Source organism: Pholis gunnellus (assembly GCF_910591455.1).
Source record: "Pholis gunnellus genome assembly, chromosome: 16".
Lineage (NCBI taxonomy): Eukaryota > Metazoa > Chordata > Actinopteri > Perciformes > Pholidae > Pholis > Pholis gunnellus.
Window position 1 is genome coordinate 1,736,135 of NC_136543.1, and position 21,110 is coordinate 1,757,244.

The following is a 21,110-nucleotide window of genomic DNA, read 5'->3' on the forward strand; positions in this document are numbered from 1 at the left end:
ATTAGTAATGCTATAATTTGTCTTATTTTTTCATTAGTTTGTGTAATATGAAATAATTTTGTTGATAAATATATGATATATAATGCTATGGTATGAATATATTCTATATAAAGTATTAATGAATGAATTTGTAAACCTTTAAGACATCTACAAACATTACGTTGATATATGGTCCAGTAACCAAATATTAACCATTGACAAAGTATTAGCTATAAATAATGTTTATAGATTAACCATTTATTAACAACGTATTTGTAACAAGTCCCTGTTACCATGGGGGTTCTTAGAGGCACAATGACGCCAGCACACTCAGAAGCGGTTCTTAATGTCTTTTATTTAGTCCCCGCTCACGCTGGTCTCGGCCGGGCGCTCTGCCTCCGTGGGTTCCGGGTTCCAGCGCCCAGCTGTGAGCGATGCTGTCCGTCGGTCTCTCGCTCCCAGCGTCGCTCGGCCCGCCTGTGTGTTCTCTCGCGCCTCCGTCCCTACTGGTGATTTTAACGGGGAAAGATACAATTAGCATTTGCCTACAGCTGAGGCTGATTACGCCTCTTACCGGCACCGTTCCCTGAACCACTCCGTCCCCTCTGCAGCTGAGCCCAACCACGCCCACGCCGCCACAGTATTATAATCATCAGTTACTACTAAAAAAGCCATCCAATAAATAGCCAAGTACTGTTCATAGAGGGTTTACAAGCGAATCATTAACTGTTAACAAATACTTTATATATTATATTAATTGGTATTATGTGTGCAACAATACACAGTTCAAACAGCATAAATATAGCATTACAATCTGTACAAATGATTATTGTTTCATTGTTTGTTAAAAGTAAAATAACTATTAACTGAAAAATGAATCAAAAAAGTATCAATTCACCATTAATTAATGGTGGGTACTAGAAAGTGTAACCAAGATGATAGTACACACAGTTAGCCAGTGAAACATTGACCAACAATGATTTTGCCTCATACAGTTATGACACTGTTAACAACTTCTCTTGCAATTTTGAAATTCTCTTTGAAACTGTGGTTTGATCTAAAAACAACAAACACTACTTTTGCTTTGGTCGGAGTTGTCTTGTTGTTATCCCTTATTTTGTCCATCACCTCGGATAGAGAATAATTGCACAGCCCTTGGTTACATGAGCTACCTGTACATGCTACGTAAACGGTGGGTCATCACATATGATTGCTTCCATGTATCTTTGTCTTCGGTCTAAATGAAGCATCCAGCTCTGACAGCAGCTGCAGCCTTGCCATTCATAATCTACCCTGCAGATAGCAACTGAGGGCTGCCTGATAGAATTGAATTCCCTGCACCTTGAGCCTCATCTCCCCCATTTTAATCCCCCCCCCCCCAAGATAAAACCTCCATCAAAAGGGTCTTGACACACGGCGGTACATGTTCTGCCGACCTGTCTGATTAAATAAAGGTTTTTGAGGGGAAAGGAGAGACAAAAATGAAATGGAAAAGGATCCTGTCATCTCCACCTGAGTCCTCCAGGCACTCCAGGACCCTGCTGCCTTATCGGGCTGGAGCAGGAGTGTGGATTAGGGGGTGGATGACCTTGGCTGGGCTGGAGCTAACATCCCCCCTTCCCAGGACCTGGGTCAATCCTGTGCCCTTGAGCAGAGGAAAAGACATAAACACACATGAGAACAAACCCCAGCTGAATTAATGGAATCCTGCATGCATTAGTCACTTTGGATAAAAGCTACTGTAATGAGAGGAGAATAAAAACATTCATTATGTGAAGTTGTTCTTGGAATATCTCTCAACTTCAGGCTTAATGGACTGTCACGTTAAATGCAATATTATGGTTATCATCAAAGGCGCACTGTGACCACGGAGTGAAGTTAATATGCTGTCGGTTGCACATTAGATTCTGACAAGTTTTTGCTCAGCAGCTCACAGAGAGAATGTGGGGGGATTTGGTTGATTAGCGTGGGGCTGGTTTGTGTTCAGTAACTTCATTAGGGTCCTGTTGTTCTCGACAGGCTTCAAACTGAGGAAGAGGAAGATCGTCAATGAGCCAACTGGCGGCACGGGCAACTGCCCCCACCTGGTGGAGGCGATACCGTGTGAAGACCCCAGCTGCTACGACTGGCTGGTGGTTAAACTGGAGGAGTGCATCCCTGATAACGAGAAGGAATGTGGACCTGGAACCCAGATCCCACAAGTGCAGTGTGTCAACAGTGATGGTGAGTAGATGCATGAAACATTTGACCATGAAGCAGGTTTGAGGATTACTGTTTTTCAAGACAACGGCACATTACAGAAGTAAATCTGGCCCATAGTGTATCAATCGAAGTCTGAAGCACACACTGCTTCTCTGACGATTTGACAGCAGCATTATTAATGTGTTAATGAAGTCAAACTTGGTGTGCAGACGCCCACAGAAACAAGTGTGGGTGTGGAACTCACGTCATTGCCTCTAACAGTCTGGAAAGCACTGTGATGGAGTGGTGCGGCGCCAGCAGAAATGCGGGCATTGTACCGGACCGTAAAGTAGGAGCTGAGCTTGAGTTGATCCACATTCCAACCCTCACCTATGGTCGTGAGCTTTTGGGCAGTGACCGAAAGATCACTCATACAAGCGGCCGAATCGAGTTTCCTCCATAAACGTTTGCTCAGTTTCATCTGCTCAAGTATAGTGGCCCATGTAACACATGTACTGATAACATAACAAATGGTTACTTGCAGCCCAATAGCTCACGTTTTAATGTTACATTTTCTGTCCAGTTTGTCATTTTTCTTTCTTTTGATAAGTCACACTCAAAACACAAAGAACAATAGCAGTTTGAATTGTTTTCAGATTGAATGGCACTAATCAGGACATTACAATAGTAACTTCCATATTTCTTCTGGATTCTGTCATTTATTTATTGTACCGTCGTCAAACACAGGTGCAGTGTCAAGAATCTGTAAGATAATTCTCTATATCTATATATTTTAACAATTATTATTCTCAGTTTTCAAATGCAACTGGAAGGATTATAAACAATACATAGAAATACATAAATAAATACATTTCAAGTAAAATAACGGCTTGATTAAAAAATAAATTACGTAACAGAATTCATTTTAGACAAGTTATTTCACTGAATTGACCTGCAGCTTTAAATTCAGTTCATTCAGGGTGAAGTGAAAAAGTCCCAATATTATATTTTTCTCATCTTCTAAAGAGAGAAATCAGTGTGGGAAGAATTCACCTATGCGAGTCTGTCCAGTCAGAGTCTGATGACTCTGGTGTCTCTGGACATTTTTCTCTGCTGGAAGTCGTCCTGTGATTTGACTTTCACATCTTTCACCATTACAGTCCTGCTCTGCTACCTATTAACTGGTCTCTCCCCCGTGTGTCACGGTGTGTGTACATCTCACTCAAGTCAGGAAACTTGTCAGAATACCCATATTTGATTGGCTGAGCTGCATCAGGTGATGTGACTCACAAACGCATTGGTCAGTGATGCTGGAATAATTCCGCTGCATTCAAAATATCTTTCAAAATCAAAGCACAGGATTTTTTATTTTTTTTTACCCACTTTTGGGTCGCGACCCACCAGTTGAGAATCACTGCTCTGGGGTGGGGGGGTGGGGGGTGGAAATCTCTCTCTCTCTCTCTCTCTCTCTCTCTCTCTCTCTCTCTCTCTCTCTCTCTCTCTCTCTCTCCCCCTCCCTCCCTCCCTCCCTCCCTCCCTCCCCCTACCTACCTACCTACCTACCTACCAAAGCAATCAGGCTGAGAAACCCAACTAAGTCACTTGTTCTGTCTTTCTATCGATCCCTTCTGCTCCCTCTCAGTATTCTGTACAACGCCACACATGCACACAACAAGCAGCGCTGTCCATGGTCCTGAAACAACAGCCAAATGATATTCACACTTTGTTGATTTTGCTATTATTTATAATAATAATGATAATAATTCACTTTTTGTATTGCACCTTTCAAAAATAGAGTAGCATAAAGTTACAGTAAATGAACATAGACCAATGGAGGTCTTTTGAGATGTATCAAACACAAACATGCACAATTGATATTTAGTACTTTCACTCTTACAATTTTACTAACTCTGAGACTAAACTCACAAAAACTGCATCAAGTGACTTTTCATGAGAACAAGATGATATTGAAAGGAACAATAATGGTTTAACGACATGTTTCCCTACGATAATGTAAAAGTATGCAAGTACGTAAGTAGGACAAAGACACTGCACACTGGCAACTTCATTTTAGAGCAGTGCTTACTGATCAGACATTAAGTCACAGTAGCATTCAGTTGGATTTCCATCCATCCATTCTGTCAATGGACAAAAGTAAACAGAAAACAACAAAAAGTGTAATTTAAAATGAAATAAGTATTAACAAAAGAGAGGTCAATACAGGCATGGCACAATGATTTAAAATCAACATTAAAAGTATCGCAACAGCAGTTTATTCACACTTCTCAATCTCTTTTTGTTCTTTTTGTGTTCTAGAATATCACTTGCCTTCAGAGCCTTCTTCAGAAAATGTGCCATTTGGCTGTCAAGCAGGTCAAACTTTGGCATCTCTGAAGGAAACGAACTCACTGCTGCTCGCATTAGTCACTTAAACATGTGTTTCAGAGTCACGCTTCGACAGTGATAGTGTCAGACTTTGAAAACCCCCGGCTGTAAAAATAAACTTGGCCTGACTTGAATTCTAGTATGCAATAATGGAGAGAGGATATATAACCAGTGACATAACGGAAACAGCATGGCCGAGAAATGTTCATAATGACCGTGTGTGTCATGTTCACAAGAATAAATAAATCATTTGCGAAGAGATCTACTAAAAGCTAATGCAGTGAGCAGTATCTACCAGCCTCTATGCTGCATTATACATCAAGTACCACTGGGTCCAATTAAAAGTTAAATCTGCAGGACTTTTGTACTTTTAGCATGAAAGGAGCTCAAACATCCAGGGAGTCTGCATTCAGCAGTGGAAGGAACCGTATGTCATTGAAAAATAAGTGGGTGGGAACAGAAATTAACTGGAATTGTGGGAAATATTTTATGTTCATTTTTGTTAATCGCATGTGCCTAAATCGAAGAGATGCTAAAGAACAACGTCCACATCTCTCACATATTCTCTGTGGCAGACTGAGGACAAGCAAACATTACACATAAACACATAGACCTGTTTCCAGCTGGCAAGTGGACAGCGAGGTACACCAGTTCACACCTGGCATTAGAATGATTGGTGATTAGCTGCTATGGGTACGGCTTGGTTTCCATATCATTACATATGTCAGAGAATTCAAGTACACAATTAGAAATAAAGGCCCTTACTAGAACCACATTGGGCTCTTTGGGCTTGTCCCCATAGGAGAACCCTGTTTTGTTTCTGGATCTCTTTCAGAGGGTTATACCTGTGAAAGGTTCCACCCAGAACCCCAATTAGACATTCTATAGAGAACCCTTAAAAAGTGTAATGGATCCACCCACACTCCTTTCTTGAGGTTCTATTCAGAAGCTTTACCACCTTCTAAAGGGTGCTAACAATTACCCACACAGGAGGTTCTATGGAGGACCATTTAATATAATAATCCAAGGGCTTCATCTAGAACCCACCCAAGGGGTTCTACAGCATACCCTTTTGTTTTCTTTGATGAAAATGGTTCTTAATAGAACCCATAATCTCACAAAGAACCCTTGAACGAAGCTGATGGATCTGGGTGGAGCGTCAGCGCTTCAGGAAGAACCTTTTTGGAAGAGTAAATATAGGAATGAATCAATTATTACCTAAATATTGTAATTTCATTCAATCTTTTTAGTTCCCTTTTGTGTGTGTGTGTGTGTGTGTGTGTGTGTGTGTGTGTGTGTGTGTGTGTGTGTGTGTGTGTGTGTGTGTGTGTGTGTGTGTGTGTGTGTGTGTGTGTGTGTGTGTGTGTGTGTGTGTGTGTGTGTGTGTGTGTGCGCATGTGTTTGAGATAGCATGGCAATTATGGGTAGATTCCTGAACCATACCACAGTAGCTGCTAATGATGGCTCAGGGGAGAAGGAGAGAAAGAGAGAGATGGGGGTTGTTCATCAGATTCCATATTATACTCATAATCAAAGTCCCCATTCACAGGCTGCACTGCTCCGTGTTGTGGCAGTGACCAGCTTCCTCATCACAAACCAACTTACTCTGCTGCTAATTATCTTTATTCTCTTTTTCCTGAAAATCGAAAGGACAATTGTCTTTGAAAGTGAATGTATTATGAAGCAGCAGGTCACAAGAACGCTGCTGAGATCTTTATTATAGATTTTCGTTTTCTAATGTTAAGATCAACAGCTGGTCTGTGGTGAAGCATGGCAGACATGTTGATCACGCTGTTGACTGGAGTTCATCCTCTGGTGACCTTAAGAGGAAACTGCTAAATATTAAAGCTGCAGCCAATACTCGCTGAATCTGTGAGGCTCAATTCTAGACATTTCATTGATGTAGGAAAGGAGGCTCTCATATTTCACATGATCAAAGTGACCCATTCACTCACAATTTGGGGTTACTTCAGCAAAGCCAAATGCTCAATTTAATTTTTTCATTTTTTCATTATAGTGCCACATCAGGAGAAATGTAGTATCCTGGAAAGTGTGGTGCTGAAATTTGAGTTTAGCTTTTAAGGTGAATGGTGTAAGATCTGTCCAGAATTTAAGTTTCAAATATCTAACTAACATAATCAACAGTGTGTGCTGCATAGAGATATCTACAGCCAGTCAACAAGGTCTGGCTCATGATTTCTTGTAATGCCCCTTGTACCTCAAGAGGTGATAGAGTCACTGTTGCGTCCAGTCTGCCCTCAGTCCACCATCAGAGGATGTAGAAGTAGAGCTGCCCCGAGGGCTTGTCAATATTACCGCAGTAGGAAGACATGCAGCCTCGGTTAATTGAGGACAGTAAATTGCACTTAGGTGTGTTTGGTGCAGGTGTGAATGGTTGTCTGTCTCTATGTGTATCAGCCCTGTGATAGTCTGGTGACCTGGGGTGTACCAATGCCAGCTGGGTTCATCTGGGATAATGGATGGATGGATGAGCAGACCAAGCCCGAGCAGACAGTAGCTCAGTGATCATAACAGCCATAGCCACAGCTTTAGCTAACACCATGGTCATAGTTGACCTTTTTCTTAATCATAGCAATCATAGTGTACCCTTTGATCAGAGCTGATCAGAGTCTGACAGCTATCCAGCTCTGCTCCACAGACTCTCATGCAATGGTTTCAGATTGTCTTCATTGTCAGGCTGGTTTAGTGGATTTGAAGCTTATCATGGTCAAACGTTGTGTAATAATGATACTTGTTACCCAGAGAGGAGCTCTATGTTCCTACATGGAGCTAACATTAGCAGAGTACAGCACATCAACACTTCTATGCTACGCTAGCTGCTGAAGGTATACTGTATGTATGTATGCTGCCTTTGCGTTTTAATGCTTGTAACAGTAAATCAAATTCTCAATTAGCATGAGTATAGACTGTAGTGTGGACACATTCTTAGATCAAGAGGACATTATTCTACAGTATCTCTTTTCCTTTAGCCAACCATCACATATTCTTCCTCTTTTACCTATTGTCTCCTCTTCTTCTATTCATTTGTTACTTGAGGCACTCTTCATGATCTGTGTCTCTGTCTATTTAAATGTCTGGTGAATACGTCCAGGTAAGTAGTTTCAGTCCAAGCCATGACAAAATAAAGTTGACCTCATCTTTCTCTTTCTGTCTTTCTTTCTTCGTCTCCTCCCATCTTCTGAAAGGCACTTAGCTAAAGAGGTGTAGGCTTCCTTTTATGGAGCCCTGTTGAATCAGACTTATTGGTAAATTAGATCAGCACAGCCTGCTTCACACAGTCAGCTTAGATTTATCCTGCCTTTCTTCCCCATTACCTTTGACTGCGTGAGAGGCAATCTGTGGCAGAATAGAGGAGATGTCAACCTCTGTCTGGTACATTTCCATCAACAGAGGTTCAGGCAGTGGTTTGACTTGTCTAATGTGTGTAATGTTAAAAAAGAAAATTGTCCCTTTGATCGCCTCCATTGCTTGCTGAGCTCAGGTTGAACTCGTATCACATCAGCTTCTCAGATCTGTGAGTTTAGGAGACTGATTTAGAGAAGACGGTGCGTTCTCTGAAACTCTTCTTTCCTGCTACACCACAAGGCCTCTTTTGATATGACTTTCATTGACACTGAAAATCTTTCATTTACCAAAGAATGTTGTAACTCTGTCTGGGAGGTACTATTTCAGCCTGTTCCTGATATGCATCGCATACTAGCAGCTGATGTGGTAGCTTATAGGACACCTTACCTCCATCCTAATTGATGTCATTTGTCGTTGTCTTCCATCAAACAACAAGATGAGCTTTTTCTGATGTAGTACCCCCATCCCAGGGGAAACATCTGACCCCAACAAAAGTCTTGCAAATGAGTGTTTTTTGAGCTTCAATCTTTAATGCTTGATTTAAAGTTAGGTAACAAAAACTACAATATATACTTAGATAGATCATGGTCTTGCAAGTAACAGGAATATTGTGGTTATGGTTAAATTAAAGGATGAAAAGAGTAATGCATTCACTCCAAACCATGATGTATTGAATTACACAAACTTTAGATTCCAGTCATATCTTCGATGTCAGAAATGAACAGAAATAACTATTTTTTTAGACATAGAACATCGATTTGTCAGGTCAAGAATGATCTATTCTGAAATTTGTTTAAATATTACAATGTTTGGTCATTATTGACCTGACAAAATGATTACTATCAGTTAAAATGTATTGTTTGTTTTAACCTATAAACAAAGAGCCACATATGATTGAACTGTTTATATGTCTATTTTAATAAATGTATGGCTCAGTATGCAGGTGTTTTTGTTTTTTTTAGTCCGTGCTATTTTCCAGTAGCCTAGAATCTGCATGTCATGCGATTTAAAATGGTCCCACTATGGCTGAAATAAATCAACTGTTGCTAGCAAATAGCATGTCAACCATGGACGCCTGTGTCAAATGTCATTTGTGTCATTGGTTTGCCTTAGCTTTAGTGGTAAACACTATATGGACTATTAAACACTTGTCATTCACCCATTCATACACTGATGGCAGGGGCTTCAGTGCAAGGTGCCACCTGCCCTTCAGGACGAGCAGCTTTCACAGACCAAGGACACATCGACATGGACTAGAGGAAAAACAAAGGGTTCAGAATGGAAAGTGGTCACCACTAACACTAGGAGTCATCCACATGTCATGACAGGCTGCCAGAGTAAGATGTATACTGGACAGTATGTATTCTTAACAGCTTGCTTTATTGGTTTGTGTTGACAATAAGGTGTGTTTAACTATCAAGAACTAGAGTCAACTCATGCAGTGCTCCTCGAACCAAACACATCATGGAAGCCATCAGTTTCAAAAAGACACTTTAATGATTTCCTTCTGCATCTATCCTACGGCTCCATGTGTCCCCGGTCACCAACGCCACCCCACCCCCACAGCATGTGGCATCCCTCAGAGTTTCTCTTGACTGGCCTCTTATTGATCTCTTGTTGTCTCCTTCTGATGAAAATGGATCTGTTTTCCCCCCGGGGTTCCAGACATGTCATTCGACTCACTGGTTGCCATTCTTCCAGCCCTTCACAATGAGATTTTCACAGATATGGTCCTTCAGCGACAGCATGGGCTGGGATAGAATGGGATAGAATGGGATGAGAGTGAGGACAGCCTGCAGATCTAGATTGGAAGAATATTGGACACGTCAGCATCGCAGCACCCCCACCCCTCCAAAACAGATCCTTGAAAAAAATGTCAAACATAAACCAGTATGCATTCTACTGTCCCTTCGGTCATTTAGGACTATTTGTATTGAAGAACGTGATGGTCCTGCAACTCATGCTTAACCTTCAAGGTTTCAGCAATAGATCTGTGCTTCAAGCTCGGTAAAGACATTACACGTTTGATCCTGTCTGTGGCTGAGGACAGTTCACCATGCTGAAGTCATCACAGGGATGTTTACAGCTTTGGCACCAACATAATTAAAAGATTTTCGATAAAAGGTCCACAAAACTAACGACAAAACGTGTACGATTCACTTTAAATATATAAAACTGCCTTGAGGGACATTATGTATTAAACATAGACAATTATTCATAAGGATCAAGACTATGTCATGTATGTATTGCAGTGATTGAAAGAGTATGAAAACACATTTTGGACTAGACTGACACAATGTATTCAACGGTTGCTGAAGCATTTCTACCTTTTAACGTCTACAAAATGTGTGTGTCCATTTTCACTTCCTGCGACACAGAGAAACAGCTGTAGACCGTCTGTTCCAATGAGGGTTCATGATATGCAGAGTTTCACTATCAGATTACCCAACACTCTGCTCAGACACATTGATTTTGACATGAACATGTTTCTGCTTCATGCAATTTCAAATCAGTCTTAATCTGTGCACCCTCATGTTCACTCCTGTTTTGGGGGAGAAATACAACTCGAATGGGATGGCAAATTACATTTTTCTTTTTTATATTTGCATTTCATCATTTTAATAAATTCTATCAATCAATAATTTTGGTCAATTTTGGTCATCACCTAAAATAGAAAAATGCTGAATGTTCTATTATAGTGCTTTTGAAAAAATAAGACATTTGGCAAAAGAAATGACACCAGCTCTATTGTGTTTCTGAACTCTATTTTTAAATACATTTTTTGATTTGTGTGAGTACAAATGTGTTGAGTTGAAAGCTTCTAAATGACAGACATGGTTCTGGTCCCTTTATTTTATTGCCTATTAATGTGAATATGAAGCACATTCAGCCTTTTTATTTCATTATTCAACCTTATTTTGTCTCTTTCCAGGTGAATATGTAGAGAGGCAGCTCTGCCGTGACGCCATCCTGCCCATGCCAGCCATTTGTGAGGTGCCTTGCCCAAAGGACTGTGCCCTGAGCCCCTGGACCCCCTGGTCTCTGTGTTCCCACACCTGCTCTGGAAAAAACACGGAGGGCAAGCAGACCAGAGCTCGCTCCATCCTCGCCTATAACGCAGGAGAAGGTAGGAAGTCCTAAGTCCTGCAACAGGAGGACAAATCAGTGCGAGACACACAGGAGTCAGACAGATATATGGTTTTGCCAATACATGTGACTCATGTGGACACATGTAATAAGTCAGTCAGTGTCATCTGATATAAACAAACATGCCCGGTAACACTGACCCAGCTATCCATCCACAAAGAGCAGAATATGCCTTGACAAAACTTTATTGGTCTAAACCACAGTGATGCTAGTTGTGCAAGTCTCAACATTCCGGTTTTGGCTGCATATGTCATTTCCCTTTCCTTATATACCAAGCGAAATGTCAAAGTGAAAGGAATTATTCAGCGTGTTCCTCTACAGCGACTGCAAAGGTTGTGGCTTGTGTTACTGTGATGCAGGGTAAGAAGTGACTGGAAGGATAACAAACCCACTGAGCTGTTACAAAACCTGAAGCACAGCGGTTATGATCACATTGTTAAACGCAGTAGTATTGAGTATTCCTGATCATTACATGTTTCAAACTCCAAGGTGAGTACTGGGTATCTAAATGGTGCTGGAATGAGATTGATGCGATGCCTCATGGTTATAGCTCAACCCTCCAAACTGTCAATCACACTGTGAGAACTGAGCCATTCTCAAGGAACCTCATTGTGAGAGGAAATGGGAGGCTGCACATACAGTTAGCGTCTGGCTTGGCAGCATATCAGAATCTGATCTTTTACGTCCCTGCTGTCCTTTTAACAGCTCTTGTTGTGTAGCTGTCTTTGGCATATTCACAACAACGCAGCATCCACGCTGGTTTCCATGTAGATGGATACTCCTCCTCCTTTGCGCATGCTGGGCTTCAGGAGGACTTCCATGCCAGAACACAATGCAGGCTGCATGCTGCTACTTGTTTATGAGCTCTCCTAGCATTTAGGAGGCAGACTCTGCTGCAGTGTTGAGGCCTTTACCCACCGGGTGGGATTAATTCACACGCTTATATGTTTTGTCAAACTGTTTGGACATGAGAACACACATAATACAAATACTAATCATCAAAAACGCAAAATCATATTCCAAAACTTTTTTGATACAGGCATCAACCAATCACCGTGTGCAGAACGGACATATTCCAAATGCACTCTATACAACAACAAGGAGGTTCTGTAGTCCGAACCAAGATGGCAAACTTTATTACTCCTTTCAACCTTCAGGAAAAAGGAAGCGGAGACCAGATCCGCTCCCGCCATCCTTACCTCTGGGTAAGAATGGCTCTGGCTCAAGAGGATCCCAGCAGTTGGTCCTTTGCCTGGACAAGTCTATTTGAACCTTTTACTGAAAGATTATTACAACCGTTGCAAATTTGCATCGCTGCTCAAGTGATGACCCATCTAGGAAATGTATCCACCAATTATTGGTTGAATGCAAAAGTCTCATTTAGTGGCAAACAACGTACTTTCTAATCATTCTATCGAAGTTGTTTTCATCAACATCAGCCTGTAATGTTTTTTAGCCGTGTCATTTTTTTAAACTTGGGTCATATTTTTGTCATATTATTCCTGTCAGTTATGTGAACATATGAGCTGCACATTTTTTCAAATACATGTTCAGTTTGATTGGTAGCACTTAAATGTCTATCAATTAACTATTTAATTAGCCAGTGCAGCAATGATGGTGTGTCCTACGAGTTAATGAGCTCCATGCCTGATAAATGACTGCCCTGATGAAATCCAAGAACATCTTTTCTGAAAGACCCTGTGAAGGACATCACCCCTGTGCTGTTACAGAGAGGTCAGCCATATCTTCTGTCTGCGGCGCTTTCTCATGTTCAATTCAGACTCCCCATCACTGACTGGAAGATGTCATTCGATGCCTTCTGAGGTGCTAATGGCTGACGTTCTTCTCGGGGGTTCTCTTTTTCCCAAGACGATGACTGCTGTAAATGACAGGGTTTCGCTGTGAAGAGGGTCACATGGTGTGCACACCCCACCTGGGTCCATATCTGGCTTTTGGCTCTGTGTAGACATTCTGCCCCCTGGGTCACCTCATCTCTGCAGTCGTCCCTTTGATTATCTGTCATGCTGAAAATCAAAGCTAAAAGCTTACAGCACTGCATGAAGACTCATACAGCAGTGGATCGCCATAGCCTTACTGCTAGCCAACCTGTATTCTGTTACTGTCACTGTTTTGGGACTTTGATAGCGATAATACAAATAACTGATGATTTATCTTCTTTGCCGAAGCATACTGTAATTAAGTAGTAATGATAATAATTATTATCTTTGGTCGACTACAATATAGGTTTATCACTTTTAAATCGGGCATCAAATTTAGAACTTGCTATTATTATTTCCTTGGATTTTCTGTAGATGGAATCTGAATCAGAAGGCAGTTCTCTTCTTTTTGTCCAGCCAAGTTAGCTATTTATTTTACTAACTGCCCAGTCATTCTTCTCCTCAGTAAAGTCCCACCAGACAGCAGGTGCTTTGTATTTATACGAGTGTGCCTCTACTTAGTTTGCTGTTTAAAAAAGTGGACATCCAAAATTGTGCTCTTTGTATTTTTACTCCTTGGAGACTAGAAGCACTTCAGTGCCTTTCATGTTGAAAGATCCATTGCTATGCCACAATGCCTAGTTGAATGTTAATCAAGTAATAATAATACATGTTATTCATGTAGCACAATTCATGCATTGAGTGCAGCTCAAAATGCTTTAGCCAGGGAAGCTGCCACATTGAAAACAATTTTACAATGAATGAAAAGTAAACGAGCAAATACAACATGAATGATACAATAATCTTCGAGATGAGAAAATGCACGATAAAAACAATAATTGATAGAGAATATGCAACATAAAGTGGTCCCCAGTTTAGATGTTTATATACAAGTAGCAGAGCTTTACACACTGGACACTGGAAGCCAATGCATCTAGGCTACAAATCCCGTTCCAACTGGTGTGTTGGCATCTACCAGCAAACTTAGCATTGGCGACAGGCTGGTTCTGCCAATAAATAACCAACGAGGTATTTATTTATTATTTTAATATGGATGGAATCTGGGTTAAGAATGTGTTCAAATTAACCCAAAATAGAGGAAGGTGTGAGTCAAACCACCTACTGCAAAATGGCCATTACAAGGTCATAAAATGTCTCAGACCAGCCTTGATATAGAGACCAGACTGGAGAACTACACTCTCTTTTTGGGTCAGTTGGATTGGTCTCATGATTCTAGAATACCCATCTATACCCAAAAGCTGTATTAGGCTAGTGCTAGTGTTTCCATTTGTAATCCGGGTAAGACATTGACGCTGTTTTGTGTTCCATCATTTCTCAGGTGGAATCCAGTGCCCCAACAACAGTGCTCTGCAGGAGGTGAAGAACTGCAATGACCACCCCTGCACTGTGTACCACTGGCAGACCGGCCCGTGGGGGCAGTGCATAGAGGACTCTTCCATTCCAGCCACCAACACATCTGCAGGCCGAACACGCGGCGACGATGCCTCCTGCTCAGTGGGGATGCAGACCCGCAAGGTCATCTGTGTCCGGGTGAATGTCGGCCAGGTTCCTCCCAAAAAGTAAGATTCCACATAACTTCTTTCACATGCAGGTGTGAATGAGGTACTTGAATGTCAATCCATCTCTGGTATATACAGTGTAACACAAGAGGATTCAACTGGTGTCAGATGATATACATGTTAATATTAATTAACAGGACCGAACAGATTCCGGCCCACAGACCGCAAGGATGTGAGGGTATATGTTAATGGTATTCTTATTGGATCCTCATTATGATTGAAGCTTGAGTTTCTCTTGGGGTCCAGGGCAATGAAGATGACAGTTGGTGTCCTTTAAAAGCTTGAAGTGAAACTTCAACAGTTAAGTTATCAATCAGTAGAAAAGAAGAAAGCAAATGTGTTAGAAAACAAACTGATAGAAACTCAAATGTACTGTACTGGCCTGTTGAAATAATAGAAGGAAAAAATGATCCACGACTCAAAACACAGTAAAAAGTAATCCGAACAACAAGCTTAAAAATCTGTTGCTAGCTAATGTTCAGATTTTGATAAAAGCTTCAGCACTTTTAATGTGTTCCCTTTTAGATTCAAAGACAGTTTTAAATAGATTTGTTGCAAGGCCTCTAATTTGTGCATCTGACTGGTTTGTTCTCTAATGAGTGGCACACATGAGGTTTATTAGTATTGTAGTATATGTATCATATGTTTAGATAAAAATGAGCACATTTTTGGATTCTGGTTCCAGAATCTAAATCTCCCTTCAAATCGTACATTCACTAAACTTGAATTAACCTTATAATCCAGAGCGACGCGCGAGTGTTTTGCGAAGAAGAGCGTCATATAAATCACTTTTCCGAAACGAATATAATGAATTTTGCCCACATGCTATATATCTACTTAACGACGAGATTCTGAGAAAAAATACAAAAAAAGAAATTGTACTCACTCAAAACACAATTATACACAAAGTAATATATAAACTACCAAGTTCTAGCACAATACCACGTATTTTTGGCGAGCTACGCCCTCTGAATGCAGATATTATCACAAAAAAAGAGACCGTCATGGCCGAACGATAGCTTAGCAAGCATGAGAACCCTGAATCCGCAGATTTCTTCCATATTTCTCTCCTTCAAACCGTTCAAACGTTACACCGTGGAACACACACAAGATCAACCAACCACAGAGCAACAACTTTGAAACGCATCGTACCTTGAGCTGATTTTCAAAATGAAAAACTGTAAATCCGCTTATATCCTTTCGCTACATATGCGCCCGGTCCCTCTCTTTCGTTTGAGAGTAAAATAGAGTTAATCCAGGCATATATGCATTAATAGTCCTCCTTTTACTTTTCAGGGAATCTTTTCGACGCTCGGTCTGTTGCGCAACTCTTTTGGAGTTTTAGTGGCTAAAAAGTCTGTCAATCACCTGACTGACCGGCCCACTGCATTCTACACTCATTTCCGCATTCTTAGACGTATCACATGTGCAAATCGACCAATCATAGGCTTCGAAAACTGCCTATACACACACAGGGAGCGACGAAGAAATCACATAAAACACATAAATCAGGCCCCTGAGAGGTAAAAAATGGTTCAAAATGATGCCAAACTGCTGTATTAGATAGATTGAACCCTATCAGTGATAAAACAAGTGAAATATATAGTTATATAGTATATAAAATTAGAATAGAACAGCTGGAAACCTGGTTCCAAAATTCGGAAAATTCAGAATTTTGGCTTGACCTGGCATGAACTCTCTGTACTCCAACCTCTATCAACTTGGCCTGCTTCACTTTATCAAAGCCAATTATTTTTTAAAAAGGACTGCTGACATGTGCTATGATTGTGGAGAGCTTTAGGCTTACTGCTGCATTATTTCAAAGACAAAAGTGCTTTATTTTTCAGGTGAACCTGAACATTTTCAATTTGAGCTGTGTGTTATATTCATTCAGCATTTACCAGTAACATATACACGGATATGTACACATTAACAAACTATCACAAGTGTTAGTGTTATAATTCCATTGAAATTATTCAAATAGGCTTAGGGATTAACAGGTTATCATCATATATCTCTGATTGTGTTTAAACACGTTCAGTTCACAGATCCTAGCATCGGCTGGGCATATAGGCTACGTCACTCACTACTGAGTGATTAGGATAAAACTAAAGAAATAATCCCCAAATACTAATCTCTATAAACAGATATCTGCAGATGAATGCAAAATATTCAGACAACGGGACATTTTGGTATCAGAAGCGGTTTCTTGAGTCGTATTGACTGATCCCATTCGAGTGGGCTTTGGTTGCATGCAGGTAAGTTTGTATAGAGAGCAAAAGCGATACCCATCAGCAACTCAATTGTCAGGCAGGATTTAGGCTTTTTAATGGTTTAAAATGAACTAGTAAACTGGCTACTTGTGAAACAATTGGTTGTTCACATCTCACATTCTCTCAACTCAACTCCAGTCTAGCATCTCAAGCAGCTAATCGGATTGCCGAAAAAGCTAAGATGTTGTAAATGTAATAACCGATGGTGTCCGAGGTTGCTTCCAAATGCTTCCTTCTGTAGAAGTGAAAGGCAGCCTCAGTGTTTGGTTGCAGAAAGTGTTTGCTTATGGCACGTCGTGCCGTTTAGTCTCCTGGTTAGTCTGTTGTTGCTGGTGTCTGGCAGAGGTGTTAGCTGATGAGCTGTTCCAAGCATCTGGGTCTCTTTCCCCCCTGAAGGTGTCTGCTGGGAACATGAATTATCTATTTATTTATTCAACAGAACGAGAGCATTATTCTGGCAGTTACTACGCAGGGAAACCCACCCCCAGCCCCCACGCTGTGTATGGAGATTAATCTCACTTTTTATTCCTGCCCTTACTCCTAAACCCACTGTTACATGCCGAGCAGTGAGCCCACAGCCTTGGGACACACTTTCACATCAATGGAGAGAGTGGCACCCGCTTTCACCAGCAGCACCAGCTGCAGCCAGGATGTGAGGACTGCCGTCAGTAAACAGAAATTGGCATTAGATCATTCTAATGCATTAGGATGATAATACAAAATGAAATATGTATTAGGATTTTAGTTAAGTGTGTGGTTCAAATGTGGTAAAAACTGTGATTTTTGAATGTGTGTGCATATATCATATGTCTTTGTTTGCCATAGAGCTTCTTCTCTTGCAACATTTTAATTGGCGATTTGCAATTCTAAGCAGAGCTCATTTCCAGGTTGGCTCGACACATCGACGACGTCCCTACTTTCCTATGGGGATTTCAGGATTTGGGAAAGGGTTCAGTTTTAGTGCAGCCTGGCAAATCACTACTGAAGAAATTAAATTATTTTTAGAATGCAATCATTTCCAAGAAGGGATCATTTAAGAAGCAATCAATTACAAAAAAGTTGTTAAAGTCAAATGTACTATTTTTCGAAGGATAGTCTCGACTTTAACCTCTTTGTCTTAATAGTAGTAGTAGTTAAAGGCTAAAACATGGAAGATATATCACTGAACATTAAGAATTATAGAAAGGAAGTGTCTGTCTTCACAATGCTATGCTGCAGTAGACACGCACACAGTCAAAGTCTCACAAAAAGATCCAGAGCTGCAGTAGGGCACATTCGGAGTCTCCCAGTGAACTCCCAGCATGGTTCCATGGGCTCTGATCCAGCACATCTCTGTCAGACATTAAAGGGTTCTCTGTGTGTTTGCCTGAGCATGTTGTTGATCTCCTTTTAGGTGTCCGGAGAGTCTGCGCCCAGACACCGTCAGGCCCTGTCTGCTGCCGTGCAAGAGAGACTGTATCATCACCCCGTACAGTGACTGGAGCCCCTGCCCATCAACATGTCAAGCAGGTAGCTCCAGCTCTTTCTTGGCTTCAGTACACACAGTGAGGTGATACGGGGTGTCACACTGGCCAAATGCACCAGTGTCAAGAGAGGGAATGCATTAAAACCTGTATGACTGTGTTTCTTAATTAATAAAGCATACCAAGTGTGCTCATCATTATTTCAGCACCGGCAGAGAGATAATAAAATCATCAAGCACACTGAGACGGAATACCAAAACATGTGTTTGGATTGTGACATGTTTAATAAATGTGTTTGCAGCATCTGTCTATACTAAAAGGAAAATATTGGAATAACAAGACAATTGTTAAGTCCAGGTGTTGAACATCATAGGACAGCCCTTCATTTAGTTTTCTTCCTAAAGGTCTCTTATAAGGCGGTAGAGAATTCTTACGATGTTAGTAGAGACTGTTGGAATCAGATGACACAATAAACAGCTGCTGGAAATCCTGACACTGTTGGTGAAATTGGAACCTATTTGCCAAGCAAACACGTTATGTCAAGAAAGAGAGCTCCAAACAATTCTCAGCCTCAACGTTGTGTAGCTGTTATTCCCCTGAGTCTTGCTTTATGTATTGGCATAGTTACTCCCCGAAGGCATCTGCTGAACAAATACTTAACTCACCTCATTGTCTTGTATCTATATACAACATCCATGTGTGTCCATGTGTCTTGCTCTGAAAATGAGAGCAGATCATCTATTAACAGCTTGGTTAGTGTTTCCATCTCCTGCTCCTTCTGTCATGTTGAAGTATCCTGCAGGCTTCTGTCAAACTTGCTTTTTACCAGCACGTATGCATAGACAAGCAATTACAAATTGATGCAGTTTGCGTAAAAAAATTAAAATGATAATCCTTATAATTTCAAATCTTGCTTTATGATTATCATAGATTCACCAAGTTAACGGAAATAGAGGCTAAGCTAACTGTGCTCACTGTCAGTGCTGAGGCTCAGAATGTTCCATCAATGTTCAGTGCCCCTCTGTGTCTGATACCGACACACTGGGGCACCCTTTAGTCTCTGTATAAGACAGACCAGGCTTTCAACCAACTCCAATGTAAACCCATGCTCGCCGTTATTAGACAGTCAGAGCAATTGACGTCGTATAAAGAGCAAGAAAGTCTGCAAAGGGCAGATTTGGACTAGGGATGATTGGGATCCCAGGTCTATTGTATCAGCCTCCTTTAGAAGTGGTCAATTCTAGTGAGCAAATGGATCAATTACGGAAACATTAGGTTCAAATGAGTTTCGTAACATTCAGGCACATTAACATATTTAATGAAATACAGCAAATAGTGCCTTTTGAAATGTGGACATGCTGGAACTCAAGAGGAGGCCCCAGCATTGTTCACTCAACAGCATTTTGTACTCAATATTTAACCTCAGTTGCTTGTTTATAAATGTGTTTAGGTACACTTAGCTGAAACTACACACTTAAATGTACACATGTGTTTGCTTAGGTGGTAACACCAAGAAGAAGCAGTACAGGAAACGTGTTATGATCCAGATACCAGCCAATGGGGGACAGGACTGTCCTGAAGTTCTGACCCAGGAGAGAGAGTGTGATGCTCCATCTGTCTGTCAAGGATACAGGTAAGCTGATCCTATTCAACATTTAAACACCTGCAAACATTACGCAGTGACAGCCTCGTAGTTGAAATTTCAAGTCGGAGTTGTGGGTAATTTTGGATGCCTGTGATGTCCTCAAATGGCCAAAAGAACTGCACACGAGCGAATCGTCTGCAGTCATTTTTATTTAAATTCTGACTTAACTCGAGTCCATTGCTACTTGCACATGGCATACTCTTGCACCCTTTTGATCATGGCCTTCATTATGGATTATGACAAGGCACTGAGTCTATGTTCCTGTAGTGGAGGATTTATTGTCCTCAAGATTATCATTTTGGTGATCGCTCCATCCATTGCTTTGTTGAAGGAGGTAATGAATAGTACATTTTCTAGAGATTGCTAGTGAGGTATTTAACTCGGATTCTTTCCCACCGGATCCAGGATATAAAACTGGCCACCATTCACTCCCCCCTGCATCTGATTGCTAAACACTTCTGATTCTGATACCTATTTTCTTTTTTAGATGGAAAACCCATAAGTGGCGAAGATGCCAGCTGGTTCCATGGTCAGTACGTCAGGACAGTCCTGGAGCTCAGGAGATCTGTGGGCCCGGACTGCAGGTTCGAGGTGAGGACATACACACAGACACATGCACAGATTACACAAACATTCACACATGTTGAGTTCTTCTTTATATGAACACATTAGTTAAACAGAGCAGGAAGAACAGCGTAATCAAAACGGCTTGAGATAGAGCCGAGATGTGGTTTCAGTGGGGATTTGGGAACACTGATCAGATCCTTCCATCTACATGCTCTATTCCAAAGAGCCTGGAATAGAGCAGTGGGCATCAAGGCAGTTACCTGGGGGCTGCATACGACTTTAATTTAGCTGTGGATGTCATGGGACTGAGAGGAGTCTCAAATCTCACCCTCTCTACAAAACCAATAAACTTAAAGTATGGGTTTAAATGCCAGGGGTGGGTAGAGAATCTCACAACAAAACATGACCTGTGGCCTGAGAGAGTATTGAAGCAGACAGTTGAATTGCTATCAGTGGACACACTCAGACTCCTGTCTCAGAGACAGAGACCATTATCAGATTCCAATGATGAGCATCCTGCTCCTCCATTACCTGTAATAGTATATTCTGAGCTGAAGAGACACAATTCAATACAAGCCTCTTACGAT

General features: G+C 41.1%; 1 protein-coding gene across 1 annotated transcript in view; it reads left to right on the top strand.

The window, feature by feature from the left end:
- thsd7aa (thrombospondin, type I, domain containing 7Aa) overlaps positions 1-21,110 on the top strand; it is a gene marked incomplete at both ends in the record, with an annotated part of 135,233 nt that overhangs the window by 77,283 nt on the left and 36,840 nt on the right. Inside the window, 6 exons of the mRNA XM_079175485.1 lie at positions 1,999-2,202; positions 10,844-11,038; positions 14,335-14,575; positions 18,242-18,357; positions 19,812-19,944; positions 20,444-20,547. Of these exons, the coding sequence (XP_079031611.1) occupies positions 1,999-2,202; positions 10,844-11,038; positions 14,335-14,575; positions 18,242-18,357; positions 19,812-19,944; positions 20,444-20,547 (993 nt within the window). The remainder of the gene's footprint in view (positions 1-1,998; positions 2,203-10,843; positions 11,039-14,334; positions 14,576-18,241; positions 18,358-19,811; positions 19,945-20,443; positions 20,548-21,110) is intronic.